Genomic DNA, 22,082 nt, shown 5'->3' on the forward strand with positions numbered 1-22,082 from the left:
GTAATACAGTTTCATAAAGGATTTATTGTGTTGCTTAAACTTAATCTCACATACATTTAAATTATACATATTTATAGAACTGAAAAAGTACACTATGGATCAATATAAATTAAGCTACAAAAAATATAAAAGTATTAGTGATGGAGCAACAAATATGACCAGAAAATAAACATAGGAGTTTTTTTTTAATTAACAGAAGCTATTAATAACAATGCTTTATAGGTCACAAAGTTTTGGCATGCAAAGAAATTCCACTGAATCTCATAACTATACTGATATGGTATTGGAATTCTTTTAGTCCTGTTAATTTGTTTAGGCTCTTAAAAGTCACTACTTACCTCTTAGTGATAACTTTTGAACTCATTACATATTAAACTACTAATCCTAGATCTTAAACTTCTTAGTATCATTAAATTTGGTGGTCAGTTATAAGGAAGATATTTCTAACACTGGAAGCATGGAAGAAGAGGAATTATTCTTAGGTTGCAACAATACCCATACAATAAAATTTAATCTTTTAACACCCTTCCCCAAAGTTTATAATATACTAGGTAAAGGGGTTTGGCTTGGGTTACATTTTTTTAACTGCCCAGATAAAAGACTGACTGCATACTAAGAATATCCCATCTTCCAAATCATAAATAGGCCATTTAAGTTAAATTGAGTATTTGTTTCTGCCCTTCAGACAGATCTATTAGGCACAAACATACTTTATTTCCCTTACTGCTCCTCACAAGAGCACAAGAGAGCATCTGCACTACAGAAGAAGGTACTAAAGGATAGGGATGTAGTCAGTTATTTCTTGATAAAGCACCTTTCTCCAGTGTCCTAACAAAATTAACCTGATATACAGTCAGATGATGAATTATAGAAAAGAACAGCAAGTTAAAAATGAAATAAAGAAGCACACTTCTGTAATCACTCCAAAGAAATGCCAGTATTATACTACTATGAAGCAGCTAGCTGCTCAATGATTAGCCTCTTATAATAAAACTATCCACCAAGATTCTGGTGATTTAAGAGTCTTTTTTGTTAAAATAAAGATGAACCATACACTATGGCACCACTGGTGATTTGAAAAACTCTCCTGTACAAAATACTTAAATGCTTAAATACTAATGACAATTTGTGAAATGCCTGTAGAATTTTGTATATAGTACCCTCTTTACCTCTCCTTTCTGCAAAGTTTTCTTCCCTCACAGCACATATACCTCTTAACATTAGGTGTCCCTTGTCGGCATAAAACTTCTTGGCAATACCCAGTACTCTGCACTTTTTCTTCCCACGGCCATCCTCTCCAACCCCAGACACTTCAAAATCTCTTTTCAAATAGCTGTTTTTAAAAGTCCCATTAAATATATTAAGTGCTATTAAAACAACAGCTTAATATTACTTCTCCCAGAAATGTTACCCATTTCAAAAGCATGCTAAGCCAAAGGTATGCAAAGTTTAAGCAGAATCCAGGCATCAAAGCACCCTCCATACAATGCAGCAAATCAATACCACAAAGGTGACACAGAGCTAGATTATCAGACTGAGCCTGACAATAAAGGTGAAATTCAGCTCTCTCCACCCCTCCCCTGACTCCATGCTGAAATTTCAAGAAGGGCCTCCTGACTTATTGCAAATCAAATTTCCTGAAAATGTTCTTCATGAAAAGTTGGCAGGGACTGAATCCAGACTGAATCCTTTCATCATTTTCCTTTTCTACACAAGAACTGATTACTGATCATCAGCAAATTAAGGGTTTAATACTAAAGCTACCATCTACTCAACAGTTACTTTCAAAGAGGTGAATTAACAACTATATTTAGCTTAGATGCTCCCTAAATAAAGGTATTAATTCTTTCTCCAGCCAGCAGGTCTGAAGTTAGACCCCTGTCTCCCACAAATAAAAGTGGCTCATTACCATACTAATTCTCAGTGTGAAAGGAAGAAGACTTGGGTGGTAAGAATCACTGCTTAATATTCCATAAAACAACACTCTTGTTTCAGCTCTTGTTTCAATTAACCTTTACCTCTGAATTGCAGCATTCTACGTCTAAAAAGAATAGGTGTACTTTCTGAGAATTTTATGTGGGGTGGGGGACCAGACTTAGCTTTATATAACTGGCACAGGAGCCTTCAATTCACTTTTTCTTCTAAATTTTATGAAAAAGAAACGATGTTACCTTTGAGATAATTCTGACCCACTTTCAAGATCAACAATAGCCACTATTAAGTGGCCACTACCTGGATCTGCGCTTGCCTAGATCTATTGGACTAATAATTTACATAAAAGCTAGCTGCACACACTATAAAATCAAACTATAAAATCGTTTTCTTTCCTTTTTTCTTTACTCCTTAATCTGTACACACCTTTCAAAGGGTCACCCATCCACTAACACATAACCCCATCTCCACAATTTTTGCTTTAGGAATTCTCCTTAAGTGGAATACATTACGGATATTTTACATATGTAGTGTAAACGTGATAAATGAAAAAAGGATGAGAAACATAGATGTTCTAGAGTGGATCTGCTCTTGTGCTATTAAAGCTTTTTACTTTTATTGGATAAACATAATCCATGGAAACCACAGTTAATAAAACATTCACAGAGAGCAAGTTTAATTTCCAATTAGTAAATCCAAATATGGATGTGTCTTTTCTAACACAAGTGATTTTCATTCATTCAACTACAACTAGATCAAAACTTAGTGGTTAAGAGTACAGGCTCAAAATACATCCTAGTTCTACTACTAACTAATGTAACCTTGGGCAAAGTAATTCTAAAATTTTGCTAAGCCTCATTTTCCTCATTCATAAAATGGGGATAACAACATCTGGCTCATGGGGTTGTGAGGATTAAATGAAATCATCTATGAAAAGCCTATGTACTCTACCCCAAAAGCTGTCTCAGTCAACGTTTGCCATTTGGCTTGATGAAAGCTCCAAAGCAATAGTGGCAACTATAGCTACTTCAGGAAACTTTTCACTTTTAGATTTGGTTTGGGTAACGCTAAAAAAGGTTTAACAATATTAGTGAATATAAACGAGTAAACAAAAAAACTGCTATAACTCAAATATATTTTTTTCAGCATAAATGTATACCATAAGTACATGTAAGAAATAAGCCATTTTTCCAAATCTAACCTAAGAATTCATTTCAACATACGTGAAACAGAAAATACCTATTTAATCTCACTTGTTAAAAAATGTTTTAATTTATACGGGGGAGAAAAAGCATGCATATTTACTTTCCACCCTACCCCCAAAAGCCAAATCTCTCCAAGGATCTTAATGATGTTATAAAAGGGAAACTGACGAAGAAAGACTATCAAGGCTATTTCAACTGGCACTACTAGACAGGTTACAGAACTGTCATACATTCAAACTCTTTTGACATATGTCATGCAATAATCCTAAATATACACACCATACAAGTACTTATTCGAGCTATGTTCCATTATGACATTCCTCTGTCCTCAGTTTAACAGATATATTAAATTGCCTTTCTTGACATAATTTCTCTTTGCTTTAAAATAACCATAGCTCAGAAGCTGGGGTAGATGTAGCAGCCACTTACTAATGCTAGTACAACACAATCTGTTCCCTTCCTCTCTCAGAGAATTTTTGAAGGAAGAGAACTCAGACTATCCACTCTAGAAATACTAAATAATTTTACGTAATCCACAATGATATTTATGAGGTTATAGACATATATTCTATGTTTCTTCACATTTCCAAGACTGTATGAACCTGTCCATGGTGGACTTTCACAAATGCTTTCATAATATAATTTAATACTACTACATAAGATCATAAAAGGACTCATGATGGACAGGGGTGGACTTTGTTTATACATCAATGTGTTTTCAAAAAGTTGTGTAAATAAAATCCTACCTCAAAGCAGTAAAAGTGGTTAAGGAGACTGTCATTTATTTAAAAAAAAAACAAAACACATACAAACAAAAAAATCCTCTGTAGTGAATCTTTTCACAGTGTAAGTTGCCCTTTGGGTTTATGTTTTGGAAGTTTGCATGATCCTAAACATTTTTCCGAAGCAAGCATGGCCACTGGAAGGCAAGCTGAAGAAATTTAGAAAGAGAAAATTTACAGCACTTTTTTACACGTAGGAAATAAAAGCAGTCTTAGGGCAATCAATTTCCCCATTCTTTTTATTATATTCATCAATAGAAAGCATGCTTAAGTGAGGAGACTTTGTTATGGCCATAAAAGTGATCGATTTCCAGATTTTTTTAAAAAACGAAAAACATTAAATATATTCCACATTTTTGCCCTGTAATTATTTTGCACTACCTTTATTTCCCAAAGACGTCTGAGGAGCAATAAACCTTCCTCTCTAATAAAAAGCATGAACAAAGTTGTTCCATAAATTTGGAGAAACTCTGGAACTTAGGCAGAATTTCTCCATAAAGTGCTGTCTTTATGTCCACCTAGGATATTGACATACCTAATGCCATTCGACAGTCACTGAACACCAAGGCACCGGGTGGCTGGAGTTAAATAATACAAGTAAGGTTTTAAAGAAAAAAGAAAACAAAACACCAGCTGAGAGCCCATAAGCAGGAGGAACCTTAAGCAAGGACATGGGATTTTTTCGTACTGAAAGGTCCAAAACTAGACAAAACCTCTGGGCTTCCAGAAAGAAAGAACTAAAGCCCCATGCAGGAGACCAGGTCATTCAAGTGGTCAGTAGCGCAGGTGAGGCTGAAACCCTAGGGTCCCGGCCCCCACGACGCTACCTGAACACCTGACCGCACGAAAGGAGACCACGGGCAGGGCCGCCGCCCCAGGTGCGGCGCTCGGAGGGCGCCACCCGCGGCTGCTCCCGCCCGACAGCTCTGCACTCACAAGGCAGAGGCGGTGCCGAGCAGCCCGGCAGGTGCAGCGGGCGCGGCGCGAACAGACGCTCGGCGCACGAGGAAGAGGGAGTGCCCCGAGTTGAGGCTGGGGAGAGGATGAGGGGTGTGAAGGACACGGGCATCCAGAAGCAGAGAAAGGGGCCTAGCTCTCACCCTTGTCGCACGCCAGCAAGAAAAGCTTCTCATTCAGGGTGTTCTCCTCCTTCACCTCCCGCACATCCTTCAGCGCCATCACCTCGTTCGGCGACGAAGAGGAGGATGGGGAGGAAGGCAGGGAGGAGGAGGAGGCGCCCGAAAGGTCCGTGTTCGGGTACAGGGCCGCCATCATCGCGGCCCATGAAAGGGGCAGGCCAGGAGACCGGGGCGGGGCCCCCACCAGCCCCGACCCCGACCCCCGGCTGGAAAAGGGATGAGTCGTTCCCACGGCCGCCTCGGCGCGCGGCCCGTTGGCCCCGAAGGGCGTCGCCTCCCCACGGAGCCAGCACTCGCCCTCCACCGACAGCCCCAAATTGGTGGCGGCGCATGCGCGGCCCCGGGGCCAGCGCCCCCTCCCCAGCCGCCGGCGCCCAGGCCGAGCAGGTCCGCGCCCGTCCGGGGACGGCAGAGTGGCCCGCGCCAGGGCGGCAGCCGAGCGCGGGGCCGTGCCAGGAGCCGCTGGGGCCGCGCGGGGAGCGGCCCGGCCAGAGTGGAGGACGAAAATCGGTGGAAAGGGCGCTCCAAGAGGCGATTCTGCACCAGCCGGGCTCCAGGGCTCTGGAAACCGCCAACCGAGCTGCACCCAGATATGTTCGCGGCTCTCCTCACGTCATCTTCCGCTCGGTGAGAGCGACGACCACTGGGAGGGCTCTGTAGTGGGCGGGACCTGGGGCGGAGGCGGAGTCCGCGAGCGCACCGCCCCCTAGAAGGCTTGCAGCCTCGGAGGAAAAGGCGAATGGCCGGATGTATCCTCTCCACAACCAGGTTGCAGGTTCGAGGTAATTTCCCCGCCGTCTCGGGCTGCACACAAGTTAAACATGCAGAGGGGTGGTTCACTGAGCCTCTGATGACTTAACGTTTAGTCGAACACCCCACCCCCCCCCCGCCGTGAAACTGTCGAATTATTGCATATTCCTTTGTCCTCTGCCTAAACCAGAAAGGACCGGGCCCTCGCCACGCCACCAGACCTGTGTTCATCTGTGTGTAATTATGTCGGGCTAGCTACATAATTGTTTCTAAAACTGTATTAAAAAGAAAAAAACTCCTTTGTGATATATAATTGGCATAACATTTCTAGTATCATACATTTATTCGCATGTAACCATTGGATAAGCACATCATTAGGATCTACTCTACGTCATAGTCCTTACAGTGGTTTCTTGTTCATCTTCACGTTTATAACTCAGATTTTAGAAGATGAGTGTTATTTAAGCAAAAGCTAACCGAAGTGCAGTAAGTGCTACTTCCTTGAATATTTTTTTTTAATTAAGCTTGTATTTAAAGCAGATTCTTGCAACTTTAAAAGCTGAGGGAGGGGGACTGGAAATTGTATCTCGAATAATTATTGCTTTCCACAGCCAACTGTGCAAAAATCTAAATTGCACCCATAGTGCTTAGGTTTTTAAGGCAATACATAAATTTACTTGAGTACATGTATTTGAGAGAAATACTTCCTATTCTGTTCAGGTTGATTTGTTCCATCGCTGTCCCGGCCAACTCTAACTCCCAAATTTCCTAAGTACATCTTTCTCATCATTCACAGTGCTCTTTCGATCTTCTCTAAGAGGCCTTAGGTAGACAAGATTGCCCACCTTTCCAAACATTTTTATGTGTTTACTTCAAAACAGTTATCTATTAAATCATTTTAGCTTTTTCTTTCTTATCTCTAGTAGATCATAAATCTGCCCCATTCTCTAATGTTTAATACAGTTCTAAGTTTGTGTATTTAGTGGAATGTCAAAATTGCTCATTGTAAAAAAAAAAAAAAATTGCTCATTGTAAATCTGTGGCCAGTGAACAGAGTGGTACCTATTTGGGTTTATGGACACTCTTTGTAGTCCAGTAAAATTTTTTTCTCAGTAGCAGAACAACTCTAACCCAGGCCCATCCAAAAGTTCCAGAGTGTTTAAGGGTCAAAATTCAGATGGCTCAGAACTATAGAAACCACTTTAATCTGAAGTTTTTTCAAGCTTCTGGGTTTAGGTGATTCCTTTTCCATAAGGCTCCCACAGGGGCTGGACTGATTTCTTAGATTCAGAGGAATTCCAATTCACTTTAGGAGATAATCCTAGGAGGCATTCCAAAGTATTAGAGGGTTTTTCCTCCTTCAAAGTAAGCTAGTGTTTCAACTGTATCTTCAGAAGTCTTTTTGAATCATCTCAGACGCAGAATATTCTCTCTTGTTTCTCGGATCCTTTTTCATCCAGTGTAAATTGGGGTATTTTAAGATCCTCTATATGATTTGTTTTTCATCTGTGATATGGAAGCCGATGATAGAGCTATGATGAAGGTGCAAGATTCAGAAGCATGCAAGATTCAGAAGCAGCATGTTACTTAAAGCAACTCACCGAACCTCATATACTGAAGAGCCATCCCAACTCCAGTTGTGATGGAGAAGAGAAAATCCAGATTCAGATCTAGACCTATAAGTCATAGACCCTGTCTTCATCTCCAAACTCTCTACCTCTCCCTCTTAGGCCAATTTGGCTATTTCATTTCCTAAAATGCCTGCAAGACTCTTCCTGCCTCACAGCCTTTGCACTTGTTCCTTCTACTGAACAGTTAGCATCCGGCTGCTTCTCCTACCATGCATACCTCAGCCTCACTATCACAGAGACCTGTGATAGAGAGACCTTCCCTGACCCACCCAAACTAAAAGCATCTTCACCCCAGTTCCTAAGTCTCTATCACATTTCCCTGTTTTATTTCTCTTAGTGCATTTATCACCATCTACAAATCCTATTTGTTTACTGTCTGTCTTTCTCCACTAGAAAATAAGATTCTTGAGGCCAGAAAACTTTGTCTATATTTTTCTCAGCTGAATCCCCAGTGTCTAGTATCATACCCGGATCATAATAGACAAATTTATGTTGATTAACTCAAATTATTTCATCCCAAACTAAATTTGTAGAAATCACGTACTTGGTCTTTCCTAAAATTCTTCCTGTTAAAGAATCATAGAACCATCTTCACTCCTCCCAAAATAATAAATTTTTTGTTGCTGTTTTACTCATTAGCGTAGGAATTTTTCTCTTTTCTTTTCTAGAAAATAAGTTTATGATAGATTAATTTTCCAAGTTATATATTTTTCTTTAAATGAAATAAATACTGACACATTTGTACATACACAGAATTTTTATTAAATATATTTTGTGAGAGAAAGAACACTCTAAAGTGCCAAAGTGCATGTAAATCAGATAACTTAGTGAATATAATGGTGAAAAAAATCAAGAGGAAATGATTTAAATAATATCACAAAAGAGCAAAAACATATTTTAATCTTCATATAAGAAAACAATTATCAAATGATAAAAGGAGAGGAAATCTCTTTTGTAGAATATATTTCAAAGTTCCACCTGTTGATGATCTCATTTAAAAAATTCTCTTCTAAGCACATGAGTAGTCGTACTCTTACCATCACATATGTTTTACTCCATGGTAGAAGGGGGGTTTAGACTACTCATTCCCAGTGACATAAAGTGACAGCATTTTTTGTTGCACAGCAGTACTGGTCACTGGCACTAACAGTGGAAGATGAAGGAAGTAAACTTCTGAACTCAGTTGTTAGCAGAATTGGTCTACTGCTAAAAAATTCAGACAAAAATAGGTCTGAAGCAAAGCTACTGCCAAGTAACATAAGCATTAACCAAACATTGCCAATTTGAAGGAAACTGGGAAAAATGTGAAAATATGTTGAATATTAGCTTTGTGTTACTTTCTACTAAAGATATTCAGTGGACGTATTCTAAATTAGGGCTAGAATATCAAAAATTAGCATGTGTAATATGAAGCTAATAATATGGTATCAACATGTCTTGAGAGCTGTAGCCAGTGTTTGAAGTCAGTTGAAAAGTAACTATATGCACATCCAAAATGAGTATTTCTAAAAGAAATCTTCATGTACCAGATAGCTACAAACTGAAAAGTGTTACGCACCTAGTGGGGGCACAATTATTACTTAATGTTGGTTAACTGACCAATACAGTCATCCTTCAGTATCCAGAGGACTGGTTCCAGGACCCCCCAAAGGATACCAAAATCTGCAGATGCTCAAATCCTTTATATAAAACAGCTTAGTATTTGCATATAACCTACACACATCCTTGCATATACTTTAAATCATCTCTAGATTACTTATACCTAATATACTATGCCAATAGTTGTAAATACAATGTAAATGCTATGGAAATAGTTGCTGGCACTTGGCAAATTTAAGTTTTGCTTTTTGGAACTTTCTGGAATTCTTTTTTTCAAATATCTTTGATCGCTGGTTGGTTGAATCTGTGGATGTGGAACCATTGGATATGCATGCATCAGATATGGGGGGTTGACTGTATACAACCACTTAAGAAAACCTGGGTAATTCAGGTGCAAAATACGTATATGTACACACATATTTCTCTAATAACATCTTACCAACATATATATGCTGCAGGTCATAGTTAAAGCTGTATTACCAAACCAGTACATGTAAAGTATCGATGCAGTTAAAATTAAGTATTAAGTAAAAAGCTCCTGCTACTTATATAAGAGAATGTACTTTGAAGTTTATTCATGAGTTAGTCCTTATATATAAAAAAGTTTAATGTTAATGAACAATACTTGTCATTTAAAAATTTTAGTATAGAAATTTACAGAAAAGTTAAAGTTTTGGACCACTTCACATAGCTGGAGGAAAAAAAATAAAAGGATTAAACTGGATTATGATTTTGAATACAATTATGATCAAAATCAACACACACACAAAATCAAAACACATTTCACAGCAGGACATGCAGAAAAAGTTTTGCATTGATCATTTCTGAACCATGAAAAAGAATGAATTAGTCTTGTTTTAAAGAGACTTTCAGGAAACAATAATTTAATCATAATATCATCTTGAAAATGAACACACTCTTATCAGTATCGACTGGTAAATTAATTGTCAACAAATCCTAGCTAGTATGAACAGGATATTAAATTCATTAATGATTCATACAACTGTTTTGAGCATACAAATAATCTCTGGTTTTATACCCACTACATTTCAGAAATCTGTAAACTGTGAGGCATTCAATGTGTTTAATGTGGCAGAAAATCATAATAAATGTTTCATTATTTTATTTTGTTCAGTCCTTTTCCCATTAAGCATGCAAACACTGTCATAACCATCTTGGGTTTCACTTCCACGAGGTCATCAGGTAAGGCATATATCCGGGCACCGATCTTTCGAGCAACTGAAATGGCGTATCTTGAAAAGACAAGAAAAATATCTTGGTATTTGTTTTCACTTAATATATGTTAACAGAAGAATGAAACATTTTGACAAGGTTAACTTTACAAAAAATTTGTGAGTCTTTAAATCATATTTCTCACATAAATTGTACTTAAAAATGTGAATTTTAAGGACATCATAGCCTCACCTGCAAGGATTAAGAACAAAAGAGCCACTATGTTCTAATATAAACCATAAAGGCTTACTTAGCATTGTTCAGCTTGTCCTCATTAGAAAGGTCTTCTCTCTTGATCATTTCTTGACGAACTGCATTTGGTGCAATGGCATCTATTAAATCCAAGACAGGTAAACTAGTGGTAATAGATTTGTCCTAGAAAAGAAAGAATAGATGAACATTCATAAACATCTTTTGTAAATGTCAGACCAGAAGACCATAACCATATAACTAAAAGCAATTTATAAATTTTCATTATACTTAACATTCAGCTATTCTTCAACCAACACACATCACAAACCATTTAAAATATGCTTTTCCTTTCATCCTTACAGAGCTTACAGTATAGAGAATTGTCATCATACCTGGAATAAGGTTTGTGGATGTGACAATTCCTAAAGTATGCTAACTACAGTATCCATTCTGTAAAAAATAAACAACTTTTGAAAGGGAATAGGAGATGAATTTTAAGTGAATAGTTTTGCAAATTCTAGTAATATTCTTTTTCTTAGACCATGGACTCCTAAGCCTTCACTTAATATTTTTCAGAAAGAAAAATTAAAATAATAGTGGAAAGGAACTAATATTTATACAGGCATTATTCTTGTTGCTTTACGTGTTCAGTTTGTTTAATCCTAACAGCCTGGTAATGAAGAAATTATAATCTCTCCTTTTAAAATGAAGAACATGAAGGTCAGAAAGTTCAAAAGAACTGTTCAGGGCTTCCCTGGTGGCGCAGTGGTTGAGAGTCCGCCTGCCGATGCAGGGGACACGGGTTCGTGCCCCGGTCCGGGAAGATCCCAAATGCCACGGAGCGGCTGGGCCCGTGAGCCGTGGCCGCTGGGCCTGCGCGTCTGGAGCCTGTGCTCCGCAGCGGGAGAGGACGCGGCAGTAAGAGGCCCGCGTACCGCAAAAAAAAAAAAAAAAATAGAGCTGTTCACACAACCAGTACATACAGAACCAGTATTTGAACCCATGACTGTCTGACTCTAAACGCCCAAGATTCTCTCCATTTTGGAAGTTACCTCCAAGGCAACTAAAAATGGACAACGAAATTCTAGTGGATAGAACACTGCTACTGAAGTCAGAAATCCTGGTCTGAATTCATTGTACAACTTACCAGCACTTGAACAAATTATTTGTTTTGTCTCTCAGGATGAATAGTAGCAAATGTCGCTTGCCTACCCAGAATCCACTCCTTACTACTTTCTCCATCCTACCAGAATCCACATGTTTGCTCTGTATCCATATATGGACGTGTGCTTCAAGGAAAATTAACCCCATCCACAGCTCCAAGAGTGACCCTGAATTAGTGTAGACCATTTATTCTGCAGGTAAGGTGATAAACTTATTCTTTATATGTATAGAGCAATACAGTGAATAACAGATATACTAATATCTATGGCATTAAAATTTCATGGGGGAGGGGAATTTAGGAAGAAAATGTCTAAAAGACTCATTAGGCAAACAATAATGAAAAAAGGTTGGAAAAAATAGTCTAAAAAACCCAAAGGGAGGAATCCCATCTGATTGCCACAGTGATTTATTTGGCAATCGCTAATTTAAATCACTAATTTAATTTAACTTAATTTAATTTAACGTGAGGCCCTTACTATCCAGGAAGAGCTATGGAAAGCTAGCAACACCCCCTCCTGACTGTGAATGAGAGGATGAAACCCCTGGCACAACCAGCAGCTATTCAATGAGCAAGAGGAAAACCAACTTTAGAGAAAAGCACTTTAGATGGCAAAGTAGAGATGGACAAAACCTGATTGACATTCTTCAATTACTGGCTCAACCAATCCTAATGTCTACCCCACCTCTGGATCTTTGCTATTGTTCTGTGCCTTTACTTTTAGTTTAAATCACTTTTTCTGTTACTTGAAGCCAAAAGCACCCATTCCTAATCACTACAATCGAACTGTCACAGGATTCTTGGGACTATTAAGATAAGTGACGACATCTAGTAGAGTTCCTGGCCAAAAGTGGTTCTTTTTATTTTATTTTTTAAAATTTATTTACTTATTTTTGGCTGCATTGGGTCTTTGCTGCGTGCGGGCTTTCTCTAGTTGTGGTGCGCGGGCTTCTCATTGTAGTGGCTTCTCTTGTTGCAGAGCACAGGCTCTAGGCGCACGGGCTCAGTAGTTGTGGCTTGTGGGCTCTAGAGCGCAGGCTCAGTAGTTGTGGCGCATGGGCTTAGTTGCTCTGCGGCATGTGGGATCTTCCAGGACCAGGGCTCTAACCCATGTCCCCTGCATTGGCAGGCAGATTCTTAACCACCGTGCCACCAGGGAAGCCCCCCAAATGCGGTTCTTAATAAATGTTTGATAAAACAATTTGAAGCCATGTGAAGAGTACAAAGTTCTTTTTTGGGGCCATGATCTAGTACATTTATTAATTTTAGAAAAATTTATATTCTTCATTTTCAGGAATGTTCATTTTATGAAACAGATTTTGGGGGGGGAAGTAGGAATAGAGGGATAAAAATAATTAGGGTCCTTAAGTCTATATGATGCTGGTAATCCAGATCTGGTTTTGGGGCATCTTTTCTATTTCTGAAAAACTCTCACACATACGTTCTCAGTGTGTAGCCTGCAGACCGCCTACATGAAAATCACCTGAGGTGCTTAGTAAAAGCACAAATTAATCCTTGCACTCAAAGTAATGTCAGATTATTTGTGGATGGGGCTAGGAATCTACATTTTTAATAAGCTTTCTAGAAGACTCTAATGTACACCGTTATACTTTCTAAAATGAAAGCTTAACATGCATGTCATTCTATAATAAATTAAAAATTTCTATGTGCTTACTTTTCATATATTTCTATGGTGATTCACAATCAGACAAGTGGCTTAATTGTGCTATATTTTGATTAATTATTTTCATATTTATGAGGGTTTTTTTAAGTTTGGGGAAAATTGTTTTGTTTTTTTTCAGCTTTATTGAGTTAAAATTGACAAATAAAATTGTAAGATACTTAACATGTACATCTTGATGATTTGATAAGATCCCTCCCATCTAATTAATACATCCATCACCCTCAGTTATGTATTTTGTGGTGTGTGTCTGTGTGTGTGTGTGTGTGTGTGAAAACATTTAAGTTCTACTCTCCTAGCAAATCTCAGTTATACAAGAGTGTTAACTATAGGCACCATGTTATATATTAGATTCTCAGACCTTATTCATCTGAAAGTTTATATCCTTTTATGGTATTTTAAATATTTCTTAACTTAGATTTAGGAAACAAGGATTTTCCCACCTATTTCCTTTGATTCACCTTGAGAAAAACTTTTACTGAGTTGAATGAAAAATTTAAGTTTCTAAAGATGATATTGGATCCCTTATCTTCCTGTTTCCAAAAAAACAGGCCTATCTTTCCAGCTCCCCTGATTTGCATATTATCAGTGAAAGACATTTTTACTGCAAAAAGGGCAGGGGTTATTGTAAAACCCTTGGTTTAGTATATAAATACATTTTCATAGTTTTTCTTTCACTTTCCTTAATCATATAGAAATTACTTAAGCAAAAAGAATTTCTAGAATATTAAAGATAACTAGTCTAGAGTTTGGCTTGATTTTCTTTTTTTTTAATTAGTTAATTAATTTATTTATTTTTGGCTGCACTGCATCTTCGTTGATGCACGTGGGCTTTTCTCTAGTTGCGGCAAGCGGGGGCTACTCTTTGTTGTGGTGCACAGGCTTATTGTTGTGGCTTCTCTTGTTGCGAAGCACAGGCTCTAGGCGCACAGGTTTCAGTAGTTGTCGCACACAGGCTCAGTAGTTGTGGCGCACAGGCCTAGTTGCTCCACTGCCTGTGGGATCTTCCTGGGCCAGGGCTCGAACCTGTGTCTCCTGCACTGGCAGGCGGATTCTTAACCACTGAGCCCCCAGGGAAGCCCTTGATTTTCAAGTTAGTGTGTTGTACCATCTCTTCTCTTAATTTGATATATATTACTAGTAGGACATTCCATTCCATTGTTCTTCCTGTCATTTTTGAAAATAAATTTGAGTGCTTTATGAATCATCCACAAATGCACAGTGTTGTGGCCGCCAAAACTCCCTAAAAAAATCACAACAGGAACCTCTCCACGATGCCCTTATATATTGGCAGGACCAGTAGTGTAGTGTAGTAAGCTCCATTTATTGACCCCTTAATGTGTGCCAGGTATGACTGAGCTATTTACATGTGTTAACTTATTTAGCTTGACACAGACCCAGAAGATAGATACTATTAATACCTCCCTTTTAAATATGGGGAAACTCAGGCATAGGGAAATTAATAATTTGCCCAAGGTTACATAGATAACTAAATGTGAGCCAGAGGTAAAATCAGTTTTATTCATCAAGAGATGTAACCCAGCTATTAGTATAAACTGCTAAGATTTCTGGAAAACACATGCCCGCCTCACATGCTCCCTATTCTCCTTAGCTGATTTCTATAGCACTGCTAACACCCCATACTGTGATTCCTGTTTTCTTATTTGCCTCCTTTCCTAAACAGTGAGCTCTTTGAGGGCATTCTGTAGTCACAGCACCTAGCAAAGTACCTGACACAGAGTAAGCTTTGAATATTTATGGAATGAATGAGCAGTATGTCACATAGCTAAGAAGTGGCTAAGCCTGCGTCAAACCCGGGGCCATACAACTCCATAGCTTGGCTTTCAACCTGCAGTTAGATCTGGATATGAAATCCAGCTTTCTGCTTAATAGTTGATGACAGTGGACAAGTTATTTAACTTTTCTAATGCTCACCTTTTTGCTTATAGAGTTGGGAGAATTAAAAGAAACAACAATGTGTAAAATGCTTAGCATAATGACACATATAGGACTCAATAAATGGTAATTATGATTATTGTTATTAGCTGATATACCACCTCCTCATCTTCTTGGTGAGGAAAAATTACTTTGCAACTAAAACAGGTAAATTTGTCTTTTCTAAAATTTCTGGGTACAACACTGCCTTGATTATGATTAATAGGTTCTTACTAGTACCACTTATCATAGCTTTCAAATATAACACACTGAGTTGGAAAAAACCTCCCCAGCCCAACTATTTTTTAGCATGCACTGCTATATTTCTTATTTATATTCTGTTTAAAGGTTTTATTATCAAGCATATATACATGCTAAGCACTTGTGCAATTTGTTTCTACCACCTCAGTTCTAGTAAAACCAGTCTCAAGTCTGCTTTTCTCTGTGAGCTCTCTCCCTTAAATGGGTTGTGTACTCCCATTTTTCAACTCTCTCTTCTATTCAACTGATCACCAAGCTTGTAATCCTAGTTTTAATGTCTCTTTTCATGCAACTCTTCATTTCCTAAAAATTACCTCAAATTCAATAAGCTTAAAACTGAATTCATTGCCTTTTTAGAAAGCAGCTGCACCTCAGACAGCCCCATTTTTGTTATCAGTTTTCCAGTTACCCAGGCCCCAAACATCCAGTTTTAACTCCTCTCTCTTTCCTGTGCTTCCCTAAGTCAAGAAGCCAAACCCTACCTGTTCTTTTGCAAATGACTATCCATTCTTAAAGTTCCCAGTGCCCATCTGCATCACCCCCCCAGGACCCTTATTACCTCACACCTTGAGTTCTGCCTCAGCGCTTTCCTCGCACTTACACCACTCTCGCTCCAACCGGTCCTGCCCCCTACCTTCAGAACAGTATTCCTATGCTTACGTTACTCCCCTTACCAGTATCCTTTTTAAGGCCACATTCCTCCACAGTCTTGGCCCAGCCTACATCTTGCACTATATCCCTTAGGAACAATCCTGTCTAGCCAGACTATTTCTCCTAACCTTCTCAGACTTGCCTTTATTCAAGGTGGACCCCTTCTAGTTTATTACTACCCTCTTGTTCTCCACCAATTCAAATCCTGCCTCCATCTCTGATGCTCAAATAAAGTCCAACTGTCTCCACTAACCATTCAGTTGGAAATGATCAGTTAGATTTTTCCATAATATTAGTTGTATTATTTCTTTGGATTTTAACATTTACCCTGTAGGATTGTTACCTTCTCAGTTATACAAATTTTGTCTTTGAAGTAAATGGCAAACACTCTGAGAGCCAAAATAATTTCTTACATCTTTTTCTTTACCAAAAATGTTACTTAATAGTTAGAGCTCGATAAATATTTATTAATGTGCTTCTAAATATTTTCTCATTGTATTTACTTTAATGATATACATGCTTGTTATTTTTCACAAATTAATGTACAAATGTATATAATTTCAGTATAACAATTTTAAAGAGTAACTGTCAATTAGAGAGTTTTATATGTCCCCTTTCCCGTTTTACATTTTAAGTTGTGTTTTATATCTAAAATATATAAAGACAAATCATGGACTAAAAATTTTTTTTTTAAAAAAATAAGCAACAACAAAAACTCAATGTCATTAGTTCCTTCCAAGATGGAAAAGAAAGAAACACAGTTGAACTAGGACTCAGGCAACATCTCTGCCAACATCCAGCTGTCCACTTTGGGGCTCAGTTTTTGGTAAAGAACAGAAGATTGAATTTATCAATTTCTGACATTTCTTCTGCTCTACCATGTTGTCAAACATATATAACAAAGGCAAAGAAGAAAATAAAGATGGTTAGATAACTCTTGCGAGAGCTTAGGGTTTCATCTATTTGCACTCTTATTTCACTAAAAAAATACAAATTGATGGGTAATTTTTCACATATCATAATAAAATCACAAACACAAGGTTCACTGAATGAATGTGTACAAGCAGACATGCTTATTTGTAGCTAATATCAGCTTGCATGCAAAAGCAAAACACAATGGAAATGCATGAGAATTAGTCGGTATGTATGTGCAGACTACATTTTGAGTGCTTTATGAATCATCCACAAATGCTCACAAGTGAGTGTTAAGTGTCATTATGAAGCCAGATGACAAGATTTTTTTTTCCTACCAGTTTTCTCAATTCCCACTTGAATCGGTTTGGCTGGCTCTGTTATGCCTTGGAAATGATGTCAATACAATTCTGAGACTGCTGCTAGGGAGCACAAAACATTATAGGTCCTATATAAGCAATGTCTTTTTATCTTTCTTTTTTCATTTGACAATTGGATTTTTGGCTCAATTTCTTTTTTAAGATTAGATTACTGAAGTCCGATAATATTAACCTGCATTTATACGCAATAGGATAACCAATCAAAAATATAAGAATTCAAACTGAATATTTCTGGTTTACACATGCCAAATAATTAGTATGCCTAAGCTCATCAATTATGTGTTTCTGAGATACAACATTGATGTAATTCTAAACCTAAACCAATGTAATTCCCAATAAGAATTCCTTCTTAAACTTAGTTTCTTACCCCCCCCCCCAATTTTTAAATAGCTTTTGATTACCTTGAAGCTGGAAATAAAAGTATTTTTGTTTGCACTTTTAAGAGTCTGATTGACCCATTCAATGATAATTGCATCATTTACTTTTTCACCCTCTCCAAGATCCGATAACACGTTCAACGTGTACCTGTAACAGAAGAGATGCATATTTAAGACTGAAAGGGGTAAAATTTGCTCTCACATCATTTATATCAATATTTAGATGAATATTTAAGAAATATTTCAGTTCTAATAAATATTTCTCATTTTAGTCTGGTAAGCTCTAGTACAGAGCTTAGTAATCAGAAGCAAAAACTACTATATGGTACTTTTAAAAATTAAAACAACTCCTTACAAAGCAGTGTTTCAGAGGCATTAATAAAAGTAATTGTGTTTCTAGAGACTGACCCACTTTTAAAACAAAATATAATTTGTAAAAAATTTATTATCAACAATAAATCATTTAAAAATTAATATATTTCACATTGTATGTTTCTTCTGTGTTTGCTATTCTTCAAAAATAGCTAAAGTTTTAGTTCAGTGACTTGTTGAAGGAGACTGACAGTGATGTCACAAACAAACCAGCCTTTACCTTCTCATCAGCTGCCACACCAATGCCAGAGTAAGTGTGGAATTCCCTTCATTTAAGTCCTGCCCAGCAATGCCAACCAAGGAGAATTTGGCCTTATTCTTCCCAAGTTCCACTGCATAGTTACAGTTTTCGATCTGTAAATAATAGTAAAGTTTTGGTATAAAACAGATTTTTTAATATATTTCTTAAATATGCCAGCCTAGTTCAGTCATCTGAAAAATAATTATGACACTGAAAATTTGTATGACAGAATTTCATCTCCTAATAACCAGTGAAATTAAGGAAATAACTATTCCCATTTTATAGTTGAACATATCAAAGCACTGAGGGGTTAAGCTAGATAGAGAAACAACTGGCTGAAAAGTTTAAAGATCCTCTCTTACTCTAAAAAGTCTTGACTGTCCAAGATTACACAGCTGATTAGTGGCAAATCTGAAAAACCCAGTTTTCTGCATTCCATCAATAGAGGTAATCAATGTTGTTTTGTCTACATTTAAAATTAAGGAATAGAGAAATTGTTTCATTAAGAATCTAACTTCATCTCCAATATTCTAGATCTCACTCATCCTTTAAAATTAAGCTTTTAGCCAATTTTCTTCATCAAAGGATTAAGCTTAACTGTATCATCTGCAGCCCTTGATGAACTGCCAATCATGGTTATTTTATAATGCTTATGTACCATCTTATATTTAGCATTTTATGAACTTTCTTTTGCCAACCATACATAAGCTCCTTTTAAAGGGCAAAAACTATAAAGTGTACAAATCTGTATCATACTCTCCCCACCCCTAGCCCAGGACTCAGCATGGTGCCCTGTCTACAGTAAGAATCTGATGAATGAACACGAAGTAAATTATCTACCTAATTACTTCTTTCCAGTGGTATAAGTACAATTAAAAATTTTTTGTCTATCCTGGGCTCTACAGAAATTTATCATGCCCAGTCATCTAGTACTATACTTCTTACCTCAGAACATATATATATAAATGTGTGTATGTACATATATATACACACATACATATATATATTTACCTTTCCCCCAGTGAAATTGTAAGATCTCATAATATCACCAGTAATAAAAGGTGATTAAATATTTTTTTAGAATAAACATTTAGTTAAGAAAAACAGTATAACTGGTTTCTCCTGATTTTCTTTCCCAAGTTAGTTAAGGCCTCATTAAAAAACAAGTAAACCTGAGATACAAAGATACACTTCTTTCTAAGAAGAAAATATTTCCAGGAAAGGTGAGAAAAGGACCCCACAATAACAGAATTTGTACAAATTAATGGATACTGTACTTGCAAAAAGAGAATCCAAATTCCCAGAGGTCAGCCTGTTACAAATAAAAATGCAAGAAGATACTCTGAACCTGCTGTAATATCTGCCTGGTTCCCTTAATAAGTTAAATCAAATCTTTGATATGTATTCATTTTTTTTACATGCATGGGGATAATATTCCAAAATTCTCTTTCCTACTAGTCATTTAATATTATAGATTTAGTCTTCCAAATAGAAATATGCACATAATTTAAAAAATGAATTCCTAATTTATGGAAAATAGCAGAGCCCTGATTATGTAATAGTGTGAACAGGAGAGATAAAAACCAGCATATTGTCCACTGCCACTCATTTTAACAGGACAATTTTCTAGCAAATTGTAATAACCACTCATGTAAAATGTGTTTCAATGAAGGGCCATCTGTTTTATGGTTAGTGTGACCAAAGTTCCTGAGGGGAATGACGGTGAGAAAGGAGCTCAGGGTTAATAGTCTAGAGGGCTGAGATGATGTGACCAGCAATGAAAGAGAAACTGGAAATGGATGATAGTGTTAAGGGAAAAGATATGTTCTACTTTTCGGCAACATTTGATTTCAAGTTTGGCAAAATACTTCTAAGATCTGGAGAGGTACCAAACTAGAGAAAGAGTAAGAAATTAGGTTCCTAGAGGTAACCATATTTATGGTAGTACTTAACACTCTAACAAGGGATCTGCTCCCTGAGGATGTAAATACAGAAAGTTAAGAGCATTAGGCCAAGAACTGAGCCTTGGAAATTCCTAGAGTTGTCGGGCTAAAAGTTTAAGACCCTGTGAAAGGTAAGAATGAATACAAAGCACGAAAAAATTGCAGAATATAGTCTCATAGAATTAATGGAAGAAATGATTACCAAGCACTTCAAAAGTGAGGCTTAGATCATTTGGAAAATGAGAAAAATTACATAATGGGATACAGAGTTCCAAGAGAAAAGAAATGCTGAAGACACAATGAAGAAAGACTATTCACGTGGTGCAGCTTTGTGAACTTTACAAATGAAGCAAGTGACATCCGCTGATGAATGCCCGAAGTCCATAAAATAATTGCCTGGATACCATTTCATGAAAGTACTGCTGCTTTAATTTTAAAACATCTTGAACTTATTTCAGGCCTTGTGTTTCATTCTATAAATAGCTAGTATTTGCTGAAAGGAAGCATTCTACATATGATTGAGACATCTTATAATTAACGGAAAATTCCAGATATAATGAATGAGTGGTTCAGTTTTGTTTTCCTGTTACATGTAAATTGATACAGCCACTATGGAGAACAGTATGGAGGTTCCTTAAAAAACTAAAAATAGGGGCTTCCCTGGTGACGCAGTGGTTGAGAATCTGCCTGCTAATGCAGGGAACACAAGTTCGAGCCCTGGTCTGGGAGGATCCCACATGCCGCGGAGCAACTAGGCCCGTGAGCCACAACTACTGAGCCTGCGCGTCTGGAGCCTGTGCTCCGCAACAGGAGAGGCCGCGATAGTGAGAGGTCCGCACACTGCGATGAAGAGTGGCCCCTGCTTGCCGCAACTAGAGAAAGCCCTCTTACAGAAACGAAGACCCAACACAGCCCTAAATAAATAAATTAATTAATTAATTAAAAAAAAAAACTAAAAATAGAAATACCATACGATCCAGCAATCCCACTACTGGGTATATACCCTGAGAAAACCATAATTCAAAAAGAGCCATACAGGGCTTCCCTGGTGGCGCAGAGGTTGAGAGTCCACCTGCCGATGCAGGGGACACGGGTTCGTGCCCCGGTCCGGGAAGATCCCACATGCCGCGGAGCGGCTTGGCCCGTGAGCCATGGCCGCTGAGCCTGCGCGTCCGGAGCCTGTGCTCCGCAATAGGAGAGGCCAGAACAGTGAGAGGCCCGCATAACGCAAAAAAAAAAAAAAAAAAAAAGTCATACACAGGGAGATCAGCTCAGTGCTTTGTGACCACCTAGAGGGGTGGGATAGGGAGGGTGGGAGGGAGACGCAAGAGGGAGGAGATATGGGGATACAGGTATATGTATAGCTGATTAGCTTTGTTATAGAGCAGAAACTAACACACCACTGTAAAGCAGTTATACTCCAATAAAGACGTTAAAAAAAAACAAACCTATGTGAAATTAGCTAACGAAATTTCCTGAATTCTACTCCCCTGAGAATTATGGGCATATCAAATAAAATATAAAACGTAGACAGTCCAACCACTAGAAATACTGAAAAATATGAATATATATATAAATCTCTTGTAATAATACTAGCCACTTAATTACTTTTAATATTATGATGCCTTTCTTTTCTGTCATTCTTTCAAGAAAACAGGGCTTTTTAAAAAATCTCGAAGCCTATAAATACATACATATTCTAGG

The 22,082-nt window shown here is 37.7% G+C and overlaps 2 protein-coding genes across 3 annotated transcripts in view; both read right to left on the reverse strand.

Moving 5' to 3' along the window:
- Nucleotides 1-5,233, reverse strand: part of TRPC1 (transient receptor potential cation channel subfamily C member 1) — a gene marked incomplete at its 5' end in the record, with an annotated part of 63,771 nt that extends 58,538 nt beyond the window's left edge. Inside the window, one exon of one of the 2 annotated variants that reach the window (XM_082655277.1) lies at nucleotides 5,020-5,233. In XM_082655277.1, coding sequence (XP_082511403.1) covers nucleotides 5,020-5,194 — 175 coding nt within the window. The remainder of the gene's footprint in view (nucleotides 1-5,019) is intronic. The other variant, XM_082655275.1, reaches the window with a different exon arrangement.
- A 4,486-nt stretch (nucleotides 5,234-9,719) lies between these two features.
- The window catches only part of PLS1 (plastin 1), a 50,216-nt gene continuing 37,853 nt past the window's right edge, over nucleotides 9,720-22,082 (reverse strand). Inside the window, exons 12-15 of the mRNA XM_082655064.1 lie at nucleotides 18,415-18,548; nucleotides 17,847-17,970; nucleotides 10,522-10,646; nucleotides 9,720-10,291 (exon numbers count right to left, since the gene is read on the reverse strand). Coding sequence (XP_082511190.1) covers nucleotides 10,156-10,291; nucleotides 10,522-10,646; nucleotides 17,847-17,970; nucleotides 18,415-18,548 — 519 coding nt within the window. The 3' untranslated portion in view covers nucleotides 9,720-10,155. The remainder of the gene's footprint in view (nucleotides 10,292-10,521; nucleotides 10,647-17,846; nucleotides 17,971-18,414; nucleotides 18,549-22,082) is intronic.

Source organism: Grampus griseus (genome assembly GCF_964374135.1).
Source record: "Grampus griseus genome assembly, chromosome: 5".
Classification (NCBI taxonomy): Eukaryota; Metazoa; Chordata; class Mammalia; order Artiodactyla; family Delphinidae; genus Grampus; species Grampus griseus.